Source organism: Phalacrocorax aristotelis, chromosome 3 (genome assembly GCF_949628215.1).
Source record: "Phalacrocorax aristotelis chromosome 3, bGulAri2.1, whole genome shotgun sequence".
Lineage (NCBI taxonomy): Eukaryota > Metazoa > Chordata > Aves > Suliformes > Phalacrocoracidae > Phalacrocorax > Phalacrocorax aristotelis.
Genome location: NC_134278.1, coordinates 92,111,613 through 92,135,402, shown reverse-complemented (window position 1 = coordinate 92,135,402; position 23,790 = coordinate 92,111,613). Strand labels below are relative to the sequence as shown.

Below are 23,790 nucleotides of genomic sequence, written 5' to 3'. Positions count from 1 at the left end.
TTGCACAGAGCGGTGCACAGCTCTGCTCCTAGGGAGTGGGTGTGCTGCTGCTTGTAGCCTGCTGCAAGGTGGGCTGGGGCCAGAGTGACGGGCCTCTCAGTGTTGGATGCCACTACGCGTGGCATGAGCGTTTCCGTCAGAGCATAGTGCCAAGTTGTCTTGCCTGCCAGCACTGTGACACTGAGTGGCTGCAGCATGGAAATATATGTATGAATGAATTTCAACTGAGATACCGCTTAAGCTGATGACTCAATATGTGGTATCCTTTGTGGGAAATGTTGGGTAAGACAATCCTCTTAGTCAGGGGAGTCTCAGATCAGGGCAAAACAAGTGTTATAGCCAGTTGAGACAAAAGAAATGGTTTTTGAGAAATGGCAGCCTCTTTCATGGTTAATGCTGCTTAGGTGGGTTGTTCTGGGACTTAGATGTGTGAGCTTTCGCAATCACATTGTCACAGCGACAAACCTAGTCAACTGGGGTACAAGCCGTGCACATCACCATCAGTTCTGCAAAGGATTTAAGAAAGACTGTGCAGCTGAAGGTTTATCCACCCCAGTGGGGGATGATGGTATCTGCAGATGCATCATGGAAAATATAGCAAAAATGGGGTTCATGGTAAGTCTGCAGCTGCTGGCTGGGGGTGTCTGTGCGTGAGACGGTGCCCAGAAATTCTCAGGTGAGAGATGCTCCCCCCGACCAGCTGCTTAAAGGATGTTGGAAAGTTATTTCCATTCCCTCAGATTAAAGTCATCGTACAATATTGTGGCTTTGCAGTGTAAGGCCCAGATATGGCTTTGGACATCTGCCATTTGAGTGACAGACTGAAAAAAATCCTAACTTTAGGGTGGGTATTTTTCCAGGTGATAAGACTTTCTTAGTAGCTCTACCTACTACTGATTGTAGCAAAATGAAAGCGGTTTTCCCTGTACATGCCAGGGCTTGGGAAATAAAAGCTGTGATCCATAGAAAGTCAGAAATCAGGTAGATGGCTTAACACCCCAGAAGCACTTGAGAGCCGCGCGTGATTATTGGATTGATTTAAGGCTATTAGAACTGCTTTACTGTCCTTCTGTGTGCCACGAGAACCTGCATATGTGTGTACATATGCAGACACATATACCCTATTAGCCTATACACATTTATATGTACATATGCATGTATGTGTACATCGTCTCAGAAACCAAAACGGAAGCGGCTTTTCCCCCAGCGCGTAGTCTTTTCATATGGTTTAAAGCAAGCGAAATCTGCAGTTACAGTTGTGTGCTGCTGCAGGAGCCGTGTGAGCAGCCTGATTCTTGTATTGACGGCTGTAAGAAAGCAAACAGGTTGTCACAACAAATGTTCCTAGCCGTGTCCTAAAAGGGCTTCTTTAGTGTGAGGGGTTTGTGTCCAAATGGTTTTTCTCTGCTCTTGTTTAAGTGCCACTTCTGAAGAAATGTTGCAAATCCAGAACAAATCACGTGCTTGACATCAGGGATGTTGGAAAATTCATGCAACTGCTAAAATTCACACAGGATGGGCAAAGGGATGATGCCTGTTTTTCATTGTGATTTTTAAAACAGCCTTTGAGTTATGATTTCCACTGTGTTTTTACTCGTCCCCTTTCTTTTCCAGGGGTTAAAACCAATTTTAGCTCTTCAAGCAACACAGGCTGTACCTCAGTGCCTGAAGCCCGTGTGTCGGCTGCTGGAAGCAAAAGGTCTTTTTCTCACAAGTAAGCAAAGCAGTTTTTCCTGAAGAGTGAGAGAGTTGCTAGTGCAGAGAGAGACTACTATGTAAGGCCTTGCAGCTAATACATAAAATACCACTAGTGTGAGTTTTGAAACAATTTGGCTAACACTACGCTCTTGGGCAGCACTTACGCTGATGAGAACTGTAATATGAGAAAGGGGAAAAAAAAGCTATATTTTTTGAGACCAAAACATGTCAGTAGGCCAGATCAGCCGACAGGTATTTTTTTGTTGTTTGTTCATAACAAGTATGGGAGATACCCTCAGGTAAGACAGAAAAGACTTCAGTTGGAGTGGAGGAGGAGACAACTGGGTGTATGTTGCTTAACAGCAGTACCTCTAAGAAGTTAACCTTAACCTTTTGGTCTTATCACTGTTTTCTCTTTGTAATAAACTGTCAGCTTGGCATGTCCCTTTCCAGGTCATGACCTTATTTTTTGTAGGAAGAAGTAGACAATATTGCCTTTGATGCTTTTGTATTCAACACCCTTGCCCAACCTTTCTGTAACTAAAACTATACGCAAATAAAAAAAAAAAATATATAGATCAGTTATCTATCTAAACAAATCTTTCAAGAAAGATTTCTGTAAGATTTCTCCCTATCATTTGTGAAGTGCAAATCCAGAGAGCTTGTGAATGCGAGGGTGAGGACATTTGGGTGGAGCAGCACACATTGTGCTCCACCCACAAAATCCCTGCTGGTTACATTTTTTGGAGTAGGTGGAAAGAGTTCAGATTGACAGGACGGGTTTCCTGCCCTTTGTGGAAGTGCTGGCAGGTAGGCCAGGCCGGGACTGGCAGTGGGATACCTCTATGCTTAAGTCACACAGATGTCTCTGAGGTCGGAGTGTGCCCCAGTGCACAGAGATTGGCAGAATGATGCTTAATGAGCAGTTTCCTATCTGTGTCATGAGACTGTTAGAAAAATAAACATTACCTAAGCACTCTCTAGATTAAATCTAACCAGTAAAGGTACTAGCCGGGGGTGTGTGTGTGTGTGTGTGTGAAAAATACTAAGTATAATATGAAGCCCTAAAATCACCTTACTTGCAGTAAGATTCTGTATCATTGCATGTATTTCTGTGCATTTAAATGTAACTTTAAATTAGAGCATCCTGACCCACTTAATTAGACAGAGGTCCTCTGTAATAATGCTCCTTCAATTGCATTGCTGCGTTACGCACAGTCTATGTGAATTCTGCCTCACCCAAGAGTTGATGCTGTACTGTACGAAGTGGAAGGAGAGGTCTCCTTTGCGATATGTTCTCTTTTAACTGTTTGACTCAACTTCCTCTGAAAAATCTCAGTGTTGTCACAAACCACAGTCCAGCACTTCATTGTAAAATAATTATAAAATCACCCAAACCACAGCAGTGTGATGAAGGTTTGCAGCAGCCACCTTCCTTATAAACTGTTCCATTTTCAGAGGAGGGACGAAACCAAGTTAGGGAATCTTGAGAAGAGTTCTTGCTTCATAGTGCTGTGGTATTTAAATTTTTATGTTCAAGCCTCTTTGGTTGGCTGGATTTGCCTTCTTCTTTTCTGAAACCAGCCCGTTCATTACAGTTTAGAAGAACAAATTCCATGAGAGGATGTAGGTAGCAGTGTAGCAGTGCAGGAAGACAAACCAAGTGAGCAAGCGAGGAACCCACCTTGGGAAGCTGTGCTCAGAGCACCTCAGTCCTTTGGCAGTTGCCAGCAGCACAGATACCAGTTGCTTTCAAGCCCACAGTCGACAGTCAGGTTATTTAATAAAGAGTGGGAAAAGAAAGGTAGATACGTATGAGGGAAACTGGAAGGAAGGAAGGAAGGAAGAAAAAAATCTGTGGTTTTCTTTGTCTATTTTAATACTATTTCAGCCTGCTCACAGTAGGGTTTGAACTATATCTAAGCAAATGAATGGTCAGGCATTGGAACAGGCTGCCCAGGGAGGAGGCAGAGTCGCCATTCCTGGAGGTACTTAAAAGATGTGTAGATGTGGCACCTCAGGGCATGGTTTAGGAGACTTGGTGATGTTGGGTTGACAGTTGGACTTGATGATCCTAGGGGTCTTTTCCAACCTTAATGATTCTATGGTTCTCTTCTATGATTCTATGAATAGTTGACAGTGGCAGCTGAAGCACCCTCTATGCCAAAGAGAGAAAGGAACAGTGGCTCAAACAAATCTGTTTTCATCACACACTGTGATCCCTCAGGCTGCTTGCCAAGGAGCATGAAAGCAGTCTTAGAGCAAACCTCCACGAGCAGGCATCTCTCTGCAGGTCTGGCCAGGGAAGGCTGAAGCGTGGTTCTTTTGGCACTAGCCCAGGCTGCAGTCCTCTCATTACTTAATGGAGTCAGAGGTTCAGGGAATGTGGATGATCTGGTGGAGTCAGTGGGGACCGTGCTAGCCACAGAGAAACGTGAAAATGGCCACCGTTTCCCTAGATCACATAATTCAGACTGAGAGCCCCACAGTCAGTGAAAGAGTGTGCAGTGGCTGATGACTTCAGGACTTTCTTCCCGGCCACTCACAGTTATCTACCTGTTTTAGTGTGTAGACAACTTTGTGCGTGAAATAAGACACATAATGAGTTGTGTGATAAAGATAATCCAGTATGCTTTAACCATGTTGGTTCTCCTCCAGTTGTGGCCTTCATGGTCAGAATAATGGATCCTTATCCAACAAGTCCAGACCCAGCCCACCTGCTTCCCGTGAAAAGGCCCCTTTGTCAACACTGAGCAAAAACCAGCCGAGTCCTGCGAACACCCGTCAGAATTATGGGGCTTCTTTAGCCAGCAGAAGCAACTCAGGCTCAAACAAAGGAAGTGACAGCAGCCAAGTGACGAGGCAAGTCTTTATTTCAGCATCCTGGTGTTCAGCACACTGACTTACCTTCTCTGCACTCAAATGGGGCATCAGCTGGTTGTCTGGCTTGCCAAAGGGGTCGTGTTGCTCCTCAGCATGGGTGTGACTCTTCATATTGGTGGCTCGACAATCAACAGTGTGCTCTATCCCATGTAAAAGTTTGACTGTTTCAGTACTGTAAAATTCAAGGTTACTTTTAGTCAAAGCACTTTGTAACTGGTTTTCACTCCAAGGCAGGCTCCTTTCCGTGGTTTTATGCTGTCAGTTCTCATGTGGCTTTCCTGGTTCTTTCACAGAAAGGTCCTTTCTCCTTTGGAGAGAGTTGGGTGGGGTTGTATAGAAAATATTGTATGCTCGGGTGAAAATTCACCCTGCCCGGCCTTAGGTACCTCTGCGTGCAGTTTCCTCTACAGGGAAGAAAACTAATACCTGCGGGAGCGTGCGACACGTATTGCAGAGAAGAAATTGGTTGTTTCTCTCCCTCCCTTTCTCTCTCTTTCCTCCCACCCCAGGCAACTCAACAGCCAAGCATGTCAGATACACACCTAAAGCTAGACAGGATTAATGTAGGTTTCAGGGTGCTCGGCTTCTTAACTCACATGTGGAGCTGAACTCAGTCTGTACGCTTCCTTACCTGGCTGTGTCTGCAGCTGGGTGCCCTTGCCAATGGCCCAGCTGCCTGCTCTTGGGCACCGTTTTGGGTGAGGAGATGGCTAGGTGTTTTAAAGTTAAATGTCTCATTTGAGGTAATGGCACTGAAAACAAGTACGATAAATAGTAAATTTTGTACTATAGCCACAAATCAGCCATTTTCTCAAGTACTTTGATTTGCCAGAGGGAGTCACTTGTGTGGACACTGAGGAGCCCAAAATGAGTCAAGCGCCATATCAGTCTATGGGATGTGTTCCTTTTTGCCAGGACTGAAGAACTGTAGGAGTGATGTTATGTGATGGTGTGATGGTTTTTTTCTTTTCAGGCGATCAGGGAAATCTATTTCTTGTGGTCACAATTGCAGCACTAAGCCAGAAAATCCGGAGCGGTATTTGACTCCTCTGCAGCAGAAAGAAGTTACAATACGGCATTTGAAAAAAAAGCTGAAGGAATCCGAGTGCAAAGTTACAGAAAGGTATATTTCACTTCAGAAATAAGACTGGACAAGATTTATTCAGGAGCATTAAGGGATGGGAGTCCTGATCATTTGTACTCTTTTCTTGACCATGTAAAGTTTTCATTAAGAGATTTGAAATATGATCGGGCTGATTAGGTTGTTTTCAGGTATTTAAGGTTTCATTGTGTGCTCAGTGAATATGTACCGTGCACTTTTGTTACAAATATGGCTGTCTCTTTTTCCCTTTTTTTGAACTTTCCCGATAGAAGACTTTCAAAGGATAGTTCTTCACCAGCCTACTTTAGCACTGAGACCTTTTATACATAAAGTTCCACCTCACTCAGAAAATACGAGGACAAATGTCCCCCTTTTCCCCTAATGAAAGAAAAGCTCTGACACAAACTAGTGTGCCCGCTTGTGGTTTTGTTGCTTAGATATGGACTTTTTTGCAATAGCACTTTGTATGGATGCTAAGCGAAGAAGCAACAATGTACGTTACACAGCAACAGATGTTGTCTCTTTTACTAAAGCTGTGCTCTGAGAACTGGCTTTCCAGCACACACAACCCAAGCGGGCACAAAGGGTTGTTTGAATGGAGCCCCAAGGTAGAGTCCCAGGGACCCCTTGGTCCTGCTTTGGGTGGCCCAACATCTGTACCTGTGAGGGCTGGATCTCACGCAGGGGGCCCTTCTCCCCACTTGCTTGCAAGTGGAGGCAGAAGCCTCTGGATCCATGCTGAGCTGGGGGGGTGCAAAGCAAGCCGGGTGCAAAGCAAGCCAGGTGCCTGCAGCCCTGAGCCATCCTGCTGTCTGAGGCCACTGTTGGCTCTGGCTATACGTGACGAGCTGCTGGCAGGCACAGGGGACACATCCAGGCAGCTGTTTGTCATTTCCTCCAGGGTGAGGCAGTAGATGAGATGTTAAGCGCTGTACTGGTTGGACCTAACCCAGAGGCCACCACTTCACCTCAAAGTGTCCAGGATCACAGCATAGCCCACAAGGCTGCTGGCTGTGTGGCAAGGTTGGTGACTCCAGCTAGGAATCAGCCAGTGTGTCTTGGCAGCCAGCTGACATCTCTGCCAGTTCTCTCAGAGGTGGCAGCAAATGATGCATGGAGGAATTTGCTTCTTCCTTGGAGCATCTTTGCAGCATAGCCACCCCAGTGAGGTGGACCCTCACGTTGACTCTTTAACTAGGCAGTCACCAGAAGTGTTACGATATTTTTATTTTGCTCCAGGGAAAGAGAAATCGAAAAGCTCAAAGCTCAGGTGGAACGTATGAAGACTGGATCGAAGACGAGTGTAATCATGTGGAGATGGAGCTGAGCCTCTTGGAAGCAAGGAGGGAAATTAAAGAACTCAAGCAAGTTATTGAGAGCATGAAGAACAGCTTGGCTGAGAAAGACAAAAAATTTCAGAAATACTTCCTAGAAATAAGCATTGAAAACAAGAAACTGGAATCTTTGGTGTCGAGCATGGAGATGGCCCTGAACAGCTCTGTGAGAGATGAGCAGCGCCCGGAGTACACGTGTGACTCTGAGGGGAAGCCGTTGTGTACCACGATGCCAGACAACCCCACCACAGAGGACCAAGCTCTGGAGGAGCTGGCAGATAGTGGGCTGTTTCTTCATGAGGACACAGCTAACGGGACTGATTTATTTGAAGAGAGTTTGACCACCACAACCCCTGAGTTGAGTGAGCCAGCTCCCTCCAATTCTACTGTGAATCAAGAGATGCTTGAAAATGTTCTGGATGAAAAACTAACTTTTTCCCAGGAGGAGGAGGAGAAAGTCAGAAACATGATGGTGGAGCAGACCATCCACACTGATGTGGTGCCATATAGCCTAGAAGGGGAGCAGTTCATTCAAAACATGTTCAGAGCTCAGAGCTCAAGGTGCCTGTCCTCTAAGCCCGCCTTCTTCACTGAAGGAATTGGGTCAATTTCTCTTGAAAGCCTCAGTGATTCTGGTATCGTAGCGGACTTAACTCCAGGTGAGCCAAATTCGACCATCCTTTTGTCTCCTGTGACACCTCCATGCAGGAAGGTGGAGCACGGAGTTAATGAAAACCATTTTGTGGAAGAACTTGATTTTACAGAACCTGATGATGATGAAGTCTTTGGGTACGTCAATACTGTTTCTCAGACAGGAATAAAGAAGAGATACTGGAGCAGCAGACTCGCCAGCGATCTGGCTGTAGCAGCCCCTGTTGTACCAACTATCATGCGGCCTTTCAGTACTCATGGAGCAGGAACAGATCTCATTTACAGTACTAGAGCGTTGTTTTGCAGTTCTGTCCTAGTCCACCGTTTTGCTCTTGACTCTTTGATTTGCCCTATAAATCGGTTTGAAAACATGTTACTTGTTTCAGAATGGAAAAGGTAAAGCCTTTCTACAGGATGTTTGTAACTGGTGTTTTTTGAGAGTACTGCTGCCTACAGAAATAGTCCTCCTGCTCCCAGTCACCATGTTCCCCACCCCCCCACCCCACCGCGCTGGTGTCTTTCTGGTGCCAACATATCTGCACAGTGACCATGACCAGGGAGATCAAGGAGAATACAGTGAGTTCTCTTTCATGTTTGTTTGCTGAATGTTAATTTGTTGTTTGTTAAGCTCAATGAGTTTCCCTGGCTGCTTCACTGGGCAAATATACCAGCACTTTGCACTGGCTCAAGAGTAGCGTGAGACGTGCACGGGAGCAAACGGCCAGAGAAAGGTGGGCTATTTCTTTAGGCAGCACTAACCTAAAGCTTTTGTGAAATTACAGTGTTGAGTGACACGGAGGCTTGTTCCCGCTAAGGATGTCACACATGTATTCCAGAGAGCATGCTAGTGTTATCCATTCGTTGTCCAAAGAGTCAGTTCAATTTAGAGGTAAACCCCCTATTCCCCAGGCAGTTTCCAGCACATTGTTTGTTCCTGTCTTGTGTAGTGTTCTTCTCAGTTGTACAATTGCTTGAGTGTTTCACCGGTCTTGTGTGTTTACAGGGACTGTAACCAAAAAGGTACTTTGTTGAGAGTCTTGAAACGTGTTAGAAAGATAAGTATAGGTGTAGGTACAATTTGAGTGTTAATGTTGTTTTAAAGTTTTAATGTGTTGGAATGTTGTAGTCATATGAGCCCTTTGAAATGTATTGTGCTTTAGCTTATTGTTTATTTAATTGTTTCAATGTAAATTACCTTTATAATCACAAGTTCAATGAAGCCTGTTAGAAATGGTAAATGTGTGAGTGCTTTATTGTAGCAAAGCCATATAAAATAGCCGGTCTCAGCTGAGCTATTGGGCACAGGCAGAGCTGGCGGAGGCACTGTATCAGGGCATAAGGAACCATCAGGACCCAAAGAAGAGAATTCTGCTGAGAAAAACTTCATTACAGCTCCAAGCATAAGCACTCAGGCAGAGAAAAAGGCTCCAGGTGGTCCGTGGACACACATGCCACCTGCATGACTGCACCCATGCTGAGTTAACAAATGCAAGTGCCTAATCTTTAATTCAATGCAATCTTCCAGAAGCTTGTAACTGCTCATTTCTGTGCTGCCAGGAGAGTGTCAGTCTTCCCGGCATTTAACAGAAGTCCAGAATACCTTGTTTAATTAATCTGAGAGCCATGCAGTCTCAGTGTGCCCGCTGAGATGCCACTGTGACCATCAAACCAGAAATTCTTCCTGTCCAAAACTTGAAATCCGTGCATAGTTCAGAGGAGGGCAATGCTAACCAACAGGCGACATAGCGGTGTTTGCCTGCCTCCACCCAACCTTTCAACAACACCTCTGGCCGGTTAAACCTCACTGGCTTCCAGCAAAGCAAGTGTAATATTTCTCTGTGCAACCCAGAGCAGAAGAAGCCTAGTGAAGCCAGACAACGCCATGCACTGCCCTGCCGCTTTGGGGAAGAATGGAGTTATTAGCCACAAGGAAGGAGGAATAGTTGGCCAGCATGTGGGGAGCATTTGCAACACTCAAGAGGGTGACGTGCACCAATGCTTACAGAGGCAATTCAGAGACCTTTTGCATCCTTGTAATGCGAGGGTTCTGAATTACTTGTGTTTGCAACAGATTCTCTAGTGTTCATTAAGCATTTCACTAAGGAAGAGGAATCAAACAGGCATGTTGATGTAACACAGGCTCCAAGAGTTCACAAAGATGAGAACATGAGAGCGCCTTGCTTCCTCTGCCAGCAACTTCCTCTTCCACGCTCACCTACCTTGTTGGGTTCCTGCAGGCCACTTGACTTGCCTTATGACACTACTGCAATACATAGTTGCTGCAAAGTCACTTTCAAAAGCTTTTCTTTTAAGTACCTGGGCACAAGGGCCAAAATTAATAGGTTGGCGGGTGGAGGGGATGGGACTGGAACACATGACACAACATGCCTTATTGCTACTTCAAAGCATGTCTGTTCAAGGCTGAGAGCGCAATATTTTATATGGGATTTTACCATCTTTATCACAATTTTGGGTCTCTCTTTAACAGCCACTATTGTTTAAGTGATCTTTGCTTTGAGTGGTGGTGAAATGGAGCATAGTTTAGAGGACTAGTTTAGATCTTCAGTTCTAGGAGAGAGATTCACCTGTGACTACGTGGGTGTCTTTTGCAGCAAGCAGGCAACAAAGCAGTATGAACCTACACTTACATTTAAAATGTCAATAGGCTGAACTCATTTCAAACCATGTTTTGGACGTGGTCCATGTTTAACACACAAGGCGCTAACACCAGAATAACGTCAAAATTGCTTCTTGCCCTTAAAAATCTTCTGTCCGCTCAACTCTCATAAATTATTTAACTATGCTCAGCAAGAGAGTTCCCGTCACATTCCTGATAGAAGTCCGTGCTCTGATCTCTACCTGAAATACAGCTCGCTTCCAAGCTGCCACCTTTCCTCCTCCATCCTGCAAGCATGTAGACAGCTCAAGGTACCCTTTGTAAGAAGAGGCCTGAAGTACCACGATAAATGCTCCAGTCCCAGACTTTGTGGGGCTGGCCTTTGCTCCCCGATCCACAGAGGATATCCCAGTTGTTGTGACAAATGTACCACCTTGATTTTTCCCCATCTAATATTTGGCTTTACTCTTAGTCATGATTCACCTGGATCCTGCTGCTGCTGTATGGAGCAGCTAGGGGAGGACCATTAGCCTCCAAAGAGTTCAATAAAACCTCCTCCTTTTTCTGAGTTGAGAAATTGTTCATACCATACTGAGGCAAGAATTGAAGTCTTGCCTCAAAGTGTGCTGGTGGGGAGGACAAGCAGGGCATAGGTTAAGGGTCAGGTAGCAGGTGGCTGCTTGAATTCATGCTTACAGGGTAGCATAGGAACCAAGGCGGCTCCTTCCCTGGTTGAAGCAACACCTATTGATAATCCCATTATGCATTTCTCTATTTCTCTTTCTAATCCAGGCTCAAAGAAGCCTTTCTTTAATATTCAGCTGAAGAGGTACCCAACATGCCTCTCAGCTGCTGAAAACACCGAGGCACAGGCACTGCCCACCGCCTCACCAGAGATTCACCTGCATGCTTACTTAGGTCCACCCACTCACAAGGCTCTTCTTCACTTCTGATCACTTCCTCATTTTGCCTTCTTTCCCCCCCCAAATCAACTACCTCACCTAAATCCCAACCGCTAGAAATGCGCTAAAATTGAACCACTGTTTTATTTATGTCCTACATGAGCAGAACAGGGGAGCATTTTCCTCCAAAACCCTTCAGACAAATGAACATGGGGCATTGCAAACACAAGCAACTATAGCGCAGGAAAACATATGAAACCAATGCATGCTGTTTTGACATACAGACTACTAGCTACGAGAGCACTGTACCCTTTCTGGCATTATGTCAGGACTTGGTAGAGTAGATGGGAGCAATTCCTAGAGCAGTTGTGCTCAAGTACAGGCAGGGAAATGGAGGGAAGAACAGCAAAACAGTGTGAGTACGCAGCAGGAGAGGGCAAAGCAACGCAGGAGGGCTGATGTGCAGGAGGTGGCAGCACCTAATCGTTTTTAAAACGGCTGAAGGCTCAAAAAACACGAGCATTCTCATGACGCAGTCAGGGGCTTTGTTTCTAACTTCTTAACTAGCCAATGTTTTGTTATTTTTAATAAATAACATCTAGTTGCACCTATTTTACATTGTCTCAGAAACAGCAATAGTAAGCACTAAACTAATTTTTTTAGAAAGATGCGATGTCGCTTCCAACCTAAACTAGGCAACAGGTATTAGGTTTCCCTGCCCTGTGTCAGCAATAGGGAAAGAATTATGACATGAGCCTCCTTGCTTCATCGGTGTGGTTAAAAGGACAGACGCGGATTGCTATTAAAGCTTATTCACAGACTTTCTTCTTATCTCCAATCCACCATCAGATACTTTAGAGGTGTGTACTAGGAGCAGATTTGCTTGCCATACTGCTGTTCAGTCTGGACAGACTGCAGTCATCGATTCTATTCCAGCCAGAACACTTGCGCAGAAGATACACACAAAAGTGTATATTGTTGCTTTCTAAAAGGTATTTTAAAATTTCACATTTCTCAATGACTTCTTTAATGTCTAAAAATTGCTGTCAAATCAGTTGGTCTCTGCAAGATTTTAAGCAGCATGACAAGCATACTAAATATTTTTTAAAACTTTTCTCCATGACAAAGGCCATTCAGATTAAGTCTTACTGTCTTTACTTTCTCAAGTACTTCTCTTTTAAGCAGAACTTGTGTCTTACAACTTAGTTAAAAATTCTATTTTTCGAGGCAGAGGTGATCTAGTCCCCCCGCCCCTTCCCATTCTGTTACAACTTCACAGGACCCTGGATACACAGGGAACCCGTCTCAGGCACAGGATTTGCTGTCCTCGCTCATCTGCCACAAGACAGCCCATGAATTCAGGGATAATAGCATCCGCACAGCAGAAGATGCAGGAGGTATTCACTGAAGTTCTGAGCTGCACCTAATAACCACATGGACCCTCCTCCTCCCACACACCTTGCCCTCCAGCAGACATTAACTTTTCTTCTTCATTAAACTACTGTTGTCTTCTACTGCCTATTTACCTTGCACGCTTTTCTGACAGGAATCCCACTGTAAATACATACAGTAAGTGTACAAAAATGGAACCTGAGAAGTGCTGTTAACTGAACTGAGAATTTTCACACTTAGATGTATTCACAGGAGGACACCTTTTTTTCAGTTGTACTACCTATGCAACAAGTATACAGCGTGAGACTTTTTTTTCCCCTTAATGTAGGAACTAGAAGAATTTCTGCTAGAAATACAAATTTACCAATACAAGTAAGCGATTGAATTGCTCCCCTACGTTCACAACATTAGCCTTCATAAGAAAGGAGCAGCACGCACCACTGCTGTGTAGCGATGCCCCTGCTGTTAACCACTGTAGTGTTGTAAAGGGGCAAGGTAGCACAGGGGCTGCAAGTGACAAAGTGACAAGAAATCCACTTTTGTGTTCAGCTGTAACTTGTGCTCTACCAGAGCGTACTCTACCAGGAGTACGTTGAGAGTCGCAGGTCACCTTTAACAAGTAATTTTCTTCTGCACGCGTCAATATTATCTCCCATGGAAAAATGTGAAACATTTATAAATACCTTTATGGAAAGGCAAAAGCAGACATTCTCGATCAGGCAGGAAGCAAAGGGTTCTTTAAAACTGTTTAATTACATGTTTCGGGTAAGCATAGACAATACAGGAGATTTACCACACTCTTAGGTATTTCCATTCTTTTCTCTAGGCTTGAACTATTCATTAAGAATGTCTTTCAGTCAACATCCTTGCTCAATCACTTTTGCTGCAAAGAAGGGTGCTGGAATAGGACTATTGCAGGAAACTTCATTCCATCAAGGCATGATTTTCTGTGGGCTTTTTTTCTCCTTTAATAACCACCTACTAGTCGTTGAAGATATTCGGAGAGAACCCTGCCTTCCAAGATGCCCTGAAGAATGTACTGACACCAAACGGTTGGAGTCCTAGAAATGCTGCAGCCCTAGAAATACTTCAATCAATACCAATATGTATGTTGTAGAGCTTAAATTATCTTTTTCATTGGCACTGTGCCACTGATGCCTGGCTTGTGTCCGGACACTTCTACATCAGTTTTGTTTTCTTCTTCTTTCATTAGCCTTTGGGCTTCTTCCCCCATTTTCTTTCGTTGCTGCGCTGCTTCTCTTTTTTTTTTTTTCCCCTTTCTGCTACCTGTTGTTGTCTGCAATTAAAGAAAATGTGAACTGCTAAAGAACACGAGTCCAATTTTCAGCATACTTTAAGTTCCTGTCAGAAATGGGTTATAATTAATAATTTGCCCAAATATTTTACGATCTAAAAGCCACTCAGTTCTCAAGGATTCAGTGTGTCAGGGAGAACGTAGGACAGTTGTAAGGCCCAGAGCTATTTAGACAAATCTAATGCTTCAAGTAACAATACTAGCTGTCTTTTTCAAAATCAGACCAAAACAATTTGACTTGCCTAGGACATTGGCTTGTGTCCCTCCTTCCCCTCAGTAGAGGCATCAGAAGCTATCCTCTTTGTAATGCAAGTACTACAAACATTTTCTTCATGATCAGATGAGGTGACAACTTCTAATGTTCCTTTTCATGTATTCAGCATCTGTGTTGTATTCTATTGCTCAGTACAGATAGAAACAATAGCCTTTAAGGAAAAAAAAATTAAAGTCTACAGTTGTGTATCCTTTTAGCATTATTTCTTATCACTGCTATAAAACCCCAGACATCACTACCTGCTAGCTCAGAGAATCTGTCGACAGAAATAGGTTTCTAATTTCAACAAATACATGGCTGACTAGAGCAAAGGAAAAAAGTAACCCCCAAATCCACTTGTTTTATTCCCCACTTCAGCTAGAACACATCACTGAGTGGCGCCGGGGCAACAACTGGATCCATACTCCAAGTGGCACGTTGCAGCTCTCTCCTCGATTGCATAAGTAGTAACAGAATGATGTTAGGAGGTTGCTCCGGCTTTGCGTTCAGTTTATTAGATTAGAAAAATCTGTCAAGCTGCTTGCAAGAGGGCTTAAAAATAAAAATGAAGCTTCATTAGTTTGAAAAGGTGAAATTTAACACAGATTCGGTAAGAATAAAGATGTGCTTATTAAAAGAGAATCAAGAATTCTCATTGACAAGGCCGTAAGGAGTTAACTTTCAACATGCCTAAACTACCCGTGCGCATCCACGTAAGTGTGTAAAATGCAGAGAATTAAAAGCTGTCATCATTGGATGCAGCCGTGTCTGGTAGATGCCAACTATGGACAAACTGGGCACACAAAACTTAGAAGTATTTGAGGTACAAAGGCTTCATGTTATCTTTGGACTGGGTAGGACAGGAGAGGGACTGCACTTATTCAGTACCTTCACGGTTTCCCTTCATTGATTATTAATGGCCAGAAGTTTCCCTATGCTCTGTTAAGCTGCTCTGCTGTCTGTCATGGAAGAATGAAATTAGTAATTTGCATCAGGATCTACCTCCCAAGTTAACGGAATTCCCAACGGTGTTTTTGAGGTGATGTCCCACTGTTGTACATTCCACCAGAAGGCCAGGTAGGTGACAGTGCTGTCAGTCTAGCATATGCAGAGTAATAATGTTTGCCACTTTACAGTAGCAGATTTTTGTATGTTCCCTGCACCTCTGAACCGATGCAGAAAGGAAGACGGTATATGCGCACTAGCCTGCATGTAAAGGCAGCGGTATTCCAAAAAGCCACATGAGGCGTTAAGCAGTGCTGCTATTCATTTGCAATTCTGAAGTGAGGACAGTCACAGCAGATCATGTTTCTGCCCCACCCTATAAACTGCACAACACACAACTCCTCTGCACAGAGAGGTGGTTTCCATGCACTCCGCTGGCTGAGTAATTTTATTGGACTCCAGTAGCATCCAAATGAGAGGAGACCTTCACATTACCTCAGACAGAGGAACTGAAGTCACTGAAAAATAAATACAAGCAATAAATACAACCACAAAGTGATTACCTTTTCACTGCTCTTTTACTTGGTCATTATTCCAAACATTGATCTCTATTCCAAACTTCCTATGCGTATTCAACATAAAGCTACGACCTTTCAGGCTCAGAAAAGGTTTCGTTTCTCAATAAAGAGGCACCTATGATGAACTTCAGCCACATGTGACTCATTCTTTCTGGGTTCCAAAGCAAGAATTTGAGCGGAGTTTGGATGGAATGATGCAAGCTGTTTAAACCAGGGAAGTATTCATTCCTGATGTCAGCCTTGCTTTGCATTCCTAACACAATTTATGCCCGGAAAAACCCAACTCATTGGTTAACAGAACACTAATTATAATCACTGTTAGCACACTCTTAGCAGACCTTCTTATTCCAGCGTGTTTTTACTTACTGTAGACCTACTGAATAACTGTAAGAAGAACGACTTCATACTATTCTTTTACTTCAACACGATTATAAATGTACTGTTGCTGTACGCTTCTATGGGAGAACTTATCTTGGGCCGCATATCTCCGGGACACAGGGCTCTACCCACCTTGGGGACAGTGATGCACAGACATCATTATGATGGATACAAAATGTCCGTTTATTTAGCTGCGTCACACGCTTATATAGCTCTTGCGCTTCCTGTTCCTGCCACTCCTATGGGGAGGAGTCTACCTTTCCGTCACAGCCCGTGATCTTCCGGTCGCCGATCCCTGTCTATTCCCCTACATCTCCCCCTCCCCATGCTGCTAAAAGTTCTACAAAGCTACTTGCGTAAGCGGATACATATTGCGGTCAGGTCTATATTCATGTAACTCTTGCAGGCGCTCTTTGATTTGTCTTATAACACAGCATAACAATGGCAGCCCACAAGTAACCATGGTTACTACACACAACAAGATCCCCCCAATTATTACTATCCAGTCCCAGTTCATATCTCTCTTTTGCCGCCCTTTCCCAGTGTCGCTCTCGTTGCAATATTGCTTGCGATCTTGTCAAGGAGCTCATTTCTTTTCCCAATGGTACGGCTAGCATGAGGATCCATGTCTGCAGACCCTGCAAAGAGACAACTCAGAAAGGGATTATTCATTGTACATCCTTGCACAGTTCTGCTTTCACACACTTTGCAGGCACCCATTCTATGCGCCCTTCATTCTCAACCGCGGCGTAGCCCCTCCCCAGGCATCTCAGTTTCCATCCTCTCTCCCATTGCTCACTGCCTGGGAACCTTACTCGTACCTGCGGATAGCGCTCGCCTGCTTGACCTTTGCCAAAGTGCTTCTCCACTGCTGTAACTTGCTCCTGCCCGTGTATAAAATGATTAAGCGAATATGATGCATGCATTAAAATAGTTTGCTGAGCTGCTATGGGTATAGCTCCCTTAATCCCCTCCCCCTCCCCAAGCTGTATTATTTTTGCTTTCAAGGTGCGATGAGCGCGTTCAACTATTGCCTGCCCCGTGCTATTGTAAGCAATGCCGTGTTTTAATACAATATTCCAAGCTTTACACCATTCTTCGGTACTTCAAGCCCAAAAGCGTGGTCCATTGTCTGTTTTTATCTCGGTGGGCTTTCCAAGCCACGCCATTACCGTGGTCCAATGCGCAGTCAACTGCGTTGCGGTCTGCTTCCGATGCTGAGTAGCCATGATGACTCCACTATATGTATCAATTGTAATCGCCAGGTGCCGTCCGGGGGCCAACTGTGGACATTCAGTAAAGTCAGTCTGCCAGATGGCATTTGCTTCCAGTCCTCGAGGGTTGACTCCTGCCTCCCACAATGGCGAGTGCTGACAGTAAGGACAGGTGGCTACTACTTCTCTTGCTGCTTTTATTGAGATGCCACACTCCTTTGCCAAGGCTTTAGCACCCAGGTGCAGTTTTTCATGCAGTTTCTTTGCCTCCGTCAATGTCCAGACTCCCGCGGCTGCCTCATCAGCCATGCGATTCCCCTCAATCAGTGGTCCAGGCCCCGTCTGATGACTGCGAATGTGAATTACTGTCACAGTTGCTCCTCGCTGCGATAAAGCAACCTCTAGCATCAAGGCAATTTCCGGGTGTGGTACACCCTCTCGTTTCATGGACATGAATAGTTTATACACATATAAGGAGTCCGTGCACACATTTATATGCCGATCTATATCCTTTCGCAGGGCCATCTCTAGCGCTTTCGCTTCTAGCCACTGCACACTTTTACCCTGCTCCTCATACGTCTGGCGCATCCAACTATTCTCTTCTTTCCACGCTACCGCCGCTCTGTTCGTCTTTGAGGAAGCGTCTGTGAAATATGTTGGTCCTGGGTGAGGGGTATCCAAAACTCTACTATCCACACTCAAATCCACCACTTTGGCTGTCTCGGCCCACCTCTGTACCGTGCCTGTGACGATTTTCCCTGGGTATGAGTATACTGCCAATTGTATATCCTCTTCACTCTCTACCACCTTCCGCCATTTCTCCCCATTCCACGGCACTGTGAGCTTATCTGGCTCCTTCCCAAAGATTCCCTTGCTCTCCCGTCGCAGACGCCAAATCATTCCCCCGGCTACCTTGACTTTTGTGGAGAACGCATCCTTGGGAACCTTCTGATATACCCATCGCAGTGGCTTTTCTTCCCCTGTCCGTATTTGATATAGCAATCCTAATCCTCCACCGGTGGTCAGAATCCAACCTGCAATTAATTCCTCCTGAGGGTCCCACCGCCATACTCCTTCCGTTTGCATTCGACGTTCTATCACCTGCAACTGCTCGACTGCCTCAGGGTCTAAACTCCTGGGCTCCCATGGGTCGGTCCCTTTCAGCAACACATAGAAAGGTTGCATCTCCTCACCGGTGGTGCTCACGAATGTCCGCAACCACTGCAGTGCTCCTACCAGCTTCTGTACATCGTGTAAATTTTTAACCTTAGGTGTAAGTTTAACAGGCTGAGCTTGTATGCAATCACCTTGTATTCTAGCACCCAGAAATCCACACACTGGTCCTCGCTGTACCTTTGCCTCAGCTACCTTGAGGCCCTGTCCCGCAAGGCCCCTTTGGGTGTCTGAAAAGACTTGTTCACACAATGCCTCGGTGGGCACAGCTATGAGGACGTCATCCATGTAGTGGATCATGTAGATTCTCTCCTGATACTGTTGCCTTACTTGCTGCAATGCAGAAGCCACATACCTCTGGCAGATCGCTGGAGAATTTTTCATCCCCTGCGAAAGTACTCTCCACTGCCATCTACTACCTGGTTCTGCACGGTTCACCGCGGGCAGAGTAAAGGCAAATCTCTTTCTATCATCTGGATGTAGTGCAATACTGAAGAAGCAGTCTTTGAGATCTAAAACAATGACTCGCCATCCTTTCGGGACAGCACTCAGATCTGGTAGGCCAGGTTGGAGAGGCCCCATGTCCTCCATTTGCTGATTTACTGCTCTAAGGTCATGCAGCATCCTCCATTGGTTTTTATCTTTCTTTTTTATAGCAAATATAGGGGTGTTCCACGGGCTCATCGAGGGCTCTAGGTGCCCTGCTTCATGCTCTCGTTTTACTATAGCTCTTACAGCCTCTGTTTTCTCTGTTGTCAGGGGCCACTGCTCCACCCAGACGGGCTGTTCGGTTTTCCACACTAACCTGCGGTGACGAAGCCCCTCTGAGGCAGTGGCCCTTATGCTAAATTTTTCAACCCGATCCCCATCTGGGCAAGGGCGTCTTGCCCCAACAAGGGGCTTGCTACCCCATCTGCTACTAGTATGGTCACTACGGCCGTGAGGAGCTTCCCTGCCTCCTCGTCCATGACTTCGAATTTTACAGGGCAAGTACTAGTCCTCGTCTGTTGTTCTCCTCCTACCCCTATTATACGTTTTCCCATGGCAAGGGGCCAAGTTGGTGGCCACCGTTCGAGTGGCATCACTGTGACATCTGCCCCGGTATCAATTAACATTCCCAGGCATATCCGTGCCGGGCAACTCGGCTCTTGCGGGGTAATCATCACCGTCGCCATGGGTCTCTCGTCACAGCCTATGACCAAGGCCACGCGGGGGCTGCAACCTGCAAATCTTGCTGGTTCTGCTCCCCTGCCTGAAGGTTCACTCCCCCTTGGCCCGCTACGGTGGGCCAAGCTCCTGGCACTGGCACCATGATGGGGGCCATTTGACTCACAGGAGGCGCGAATCCCCCTCGCTTCGCCCTCCTTTGGCCGTTTCCCGGCTTTGTAGTTGGACAATCTCTTGCCAGATGTCCTGGCTTCCCACACACCCAGCACCTCCCTACTGGGCGCGCTCCTCCTCCATTACGTCCCCCCCTTTCCGCTAGCAGGCACCCAGCTTTAAAGTGCCCTTGCTGTCCACACAAGTGACATCTCGGCCCCACCCCGGCCGCTTGCACCATCACCCTTTATTCGCTTCCACAGTCAGGGTTCTGGCAGATGTGCGCTCCCACACCGCCATGCTGATTCAACGCCTCCTGGCGCAAGACATGCCTGATGGTTTGACCCAATGATGCCCCCACCGCCAGGGTGCGGAGGACATCTTGTGTTTGCGGATTTGCTTGATTTCGGAGGCAATCCATAAGGACTGCCTCCTTGGCTGCTTGTGGCAATTCTGATTCTATAATAGCCTTCTGCAACCTGTCACAAAACGTTGTAAATGGCTCTGCTAGTCCTTGCTGTATCTTTTGCCAAGGTTCCGCTTTTTTTTCATACCTGCCCACTTTGCTATACGCTCTGCGGGAACTCTCCGTTACCGCTTGCAGCTCCCTGCCCCTCCTCCAGGAGCTATCCGGACAGGGAATATCCCGGGCATCTCTATCCTTACTCCATCGAGGCTACAATCTCTGGCTATCAGCCGCCAGTTAGGTAACTCGACTGTCGCTGGGGCGCCCCCTTCGTTAAGAGTCCTGTCTGCCTCCCAGTTACTTCCCCTAGTGCGCGCATAGCCTGCTGCAGCGGCCGCAGCACGTCCTCCGCGGACCCCTCCGGAGCTGCAGCGCTCCGGACCTCCCCTTTTGGCGGTCCCTCTCTTCCCTCCTTCTGATTGGTCCTCCGAGGCCCCGCTGCCTTATGCCTCTTTTTTGCGCGCTGCAGGCGATCTGCCCCGTCTTCCCACATGTGGGCATCGGTTTCTCCCCCAACTTCTCATTCGCTGCTACTCGAGGTTGATCTATACCCCCCCCGTCCTCCCCTCCAGGCACCCCAATCCTCCTCCTCCTCGTCCGACTCCCATCTCAAGGGTTGCCCCGGCAGCCAGTCTCGAGGGTCGGGCAGAGGGCGGTGCCGCTGCCGGCGCTGCTTCCGGCGCTGGTCATCTTTCTCCTTCCGCTCCGTCACTCCCGCTGCGTCCGCTGGCACGTCACCCTCCCCGCGCCTGTGCCAAATCGTCCCAGGGGTATGCGGGGGGCGGGGGGCATTCCAAAGGTCCTGCTGGCTCAACAGGGAACACCGCCGCTTCCCGATCCACCTCTTTGGGAGCCTCAGACTGAGTAGTTGGCCAGGCTACTCCGTCCGAACTCTCCGCTTCTTCCGCATCCCCCGCGATGCTTGCCCCTGTCTGCGTCCCCACTGCCGATCCTGGGTCTATTTCCGGGCTACTGTCGCCTGTAGCACCGTGCAGGCACAGCCGCGCCTGCCGCCACGTCTCCTGATCATCCCGAGCTTTCAATAGTAACCGGTGTATCTTTCTCAGAGCTGTATGTACTGCCGTTTTCTCATCATAGCCCTTTCGGCTGACTCCTCTTTAATTCTCACCCAATTATCTTTATTAAATATGTCTGCGGGACTCCGTATGAGCCCCCGCGTAATCATCCATTGGATGGCCTTTGAGGTAGGCGCCTTCGAAATCGAAGTTCCATATTCCTTCCCCAATCCCTTCAGTAACATTACGATTGATTCCATGGCGCGCCCGCCGTCCTGCGGCTCCCCGTCCCACCCCTGCGTGCCCCAAGCTATCTTTTCCCCCCGGCGAACTTGCCATGCCGCCCCGCCGATCACGTCGGGGTCCCCACTTGTTGCTGTACGCTTCTATGGGAGAACTTATCTTGGGCCGCATATCTCCGGGACACAGGGCTCTACCCACCCTGGGGACAGTGATGCACAGACATCAATATGATGGATACAAAATGTCCGTTTATTTAGCTGCGTCACATGCTTATATAGCTCTTGCGCTTCCTGTTCCTGCCACTCCTATGGGGAGGAGTCTACCTTTCCGTCACAGCCCGTGATCTTCCGGCCGCCGATCCCTGTCTATTCCCCTACAATGTACAAAAAACATTTTCACACACGAGACATTTTATACAGTGCTGCTTATTCAGCCAAAGAGCATTTAGCTTGACTGTTCCTGTTGGGAAAAAAAATTAATTCGTTGGCATTTAGAAAGTCTAAAGGTGCAGATAGGTATCTACAATTTGCAGAAGCAACCAAGTTCTAACTAAATTCAATTAACTGAAAATCCAGTTTAAAGGAAAATCCCATTTTATCGTCCACTATGTTGATCACTGCCTGGAAAATTTGGGTGCATCTCAGCCCAGAATCTGCTGGGGAGTGGGGAAGAAAGAGACTACAGGAACTTTGCAGGCACTAGTAGCCTACTGCTCAGCACTGTCTTCCAGAACGCTTTGGTTTCCAGGAAGCCATATTGGGCTTATTTCAACTGCTACACATAAATACCAAGCCACCAGAGAAAAGGTCACAGGATATAGTCTTCCCTGTTACTTAACGGAACACAGCCCTCCATTTCTACACAAAAATGATTCCAGTCTAAGACACTTCCAGATATTAACTGAGCACCAATAGGTACCCAGACACAGGCAGCTAAGGGAGATCCTTACTTTTTCTGCACATGGATTTCATTCTCAATAAGCACTGCTGGAGTACAGTCAGCATTAACACTCCGGAGGGTTTGGGGAGACTTTGTCCCCCATTTAGCTGTCTGAAATCTTCAGATCATTTTGTAGACCAAGAGGCAGTCTTCTAGCATTAAGAGACTACAGATCAGTTCCTTACTACAGTCTCCTGAGAACAGAGGCAGGCGTGCCAAGTACTATGCCGAAATGTTAAATGTCAGAAGTTAATTACACCGCAGATATATACTGCAAGAGAAACTGTAAACCCAGAAGGTATTGCCTATCAACCTTGCTAAAAAAAATCATCTGAGACTTTGTATGGAGTACTTGATTACTGTACTTGTAACAAGTAAGCGTAATACCTTACAAAAAGAATTACACAAAAGAACAAGACAGATCTATGTACATATACTACATCAAGTGTCCTAAACAACTCCACAGCTCAAGAGAAAAAAGCAAAGACAGAGCGCTAAAATATTAATAATTTTTAGATTTCAAAACAAATCCAAAATGCAAATCACGAGTGGGCTTTTCAAAGGTTTACAATCTTAGCCCCTTCAGTATGAAATTGTCCTTAAAAATTAACACAGCACTACTACTCTTCAGCAAGGAAAACCCCAACAATTCTCTCCTCCTTTTTTAACCGTAACATTCAATTTTGAGGTTTCAGACAATTTTTCATGTCAACAACATTTAAGTCAGAACATTTCCAAGCACTTCACCTGCATTATGCAATGTTTGTTCTTCCTAACGATTTACAAATCTAAGAGACATTTTACTGAAGCTGATTTAAAATACCCCCAAAAAACCAAGAAGATGCACGCTTCCAGGGTTGCGCAGTGATGAACTGTCAACAGGTTTCAGTCCCGGTCATTTATTTGTTGGAGCCCTAGCAGGTGAGTGTCCACTTTGTTGCTGGGCTCTGGCAAGGTTGCCACTTACATGGCAAAGCAAGCAGAGAGGCCCAGCGTTGGTGTGGTTGTGAAAGGGCTGCCAAGGGATTGATGTCATGGAAAAAGCCAAATGGCTTGGGAAATCTCTTCATTTTATGTCATTTTTCTTACCTTGGCATATCCAATCTCCCTCTGAGATGATAGAAGTGGTTCATCCTGCAATGCAGCTGCCCTTGTCTTGGGACGCATGTCCATCTGCGAGAGGTTTCTCAGCCCTGCTCTTTGCCAGTAGCTGTCATGTCCTGTCTTGCCCTGTCCACCAGCTGCCCTTGTGGCAGCTGCTGTGGACAGCTCATGTGGGTGGCGGACAAGCTGATTTACTGTGCAAATAAAGGGGATGAGAGGTTGCCTGTCTGGATGTGTACAGGTCTTCCCTACTGCCCTCAGGTATAA

At 46.2% G+C, this 23,790-nt stretch overlaps 1 protein-coding gene across 1 annotated transcript; it reads left to right on the top strand.

Moving 5' to 3' along the window:
* The first annotated feature begins 275 nt into the window (after nucleotides 1–275).
* LOC142055658 (syntabulin-like) lies at nucleotides 276–23,790 on the top strand. Its single transcript, XM_075089776.1, is given in 9 exon segments — nucleotides 276–282; nucleotides 1,615–1,714; nucleotides 4,357–4,560; nucleotides 5,555–5,704; nucleotides 6,923–6,960; nucleotides 6,963–7,579; nucleotides 7,581–7,626; nucleotides 7,629–8,028; nucleotides 23,676–23,790. Coding segments are annotated over 9 exon segments (1,677 nt in total).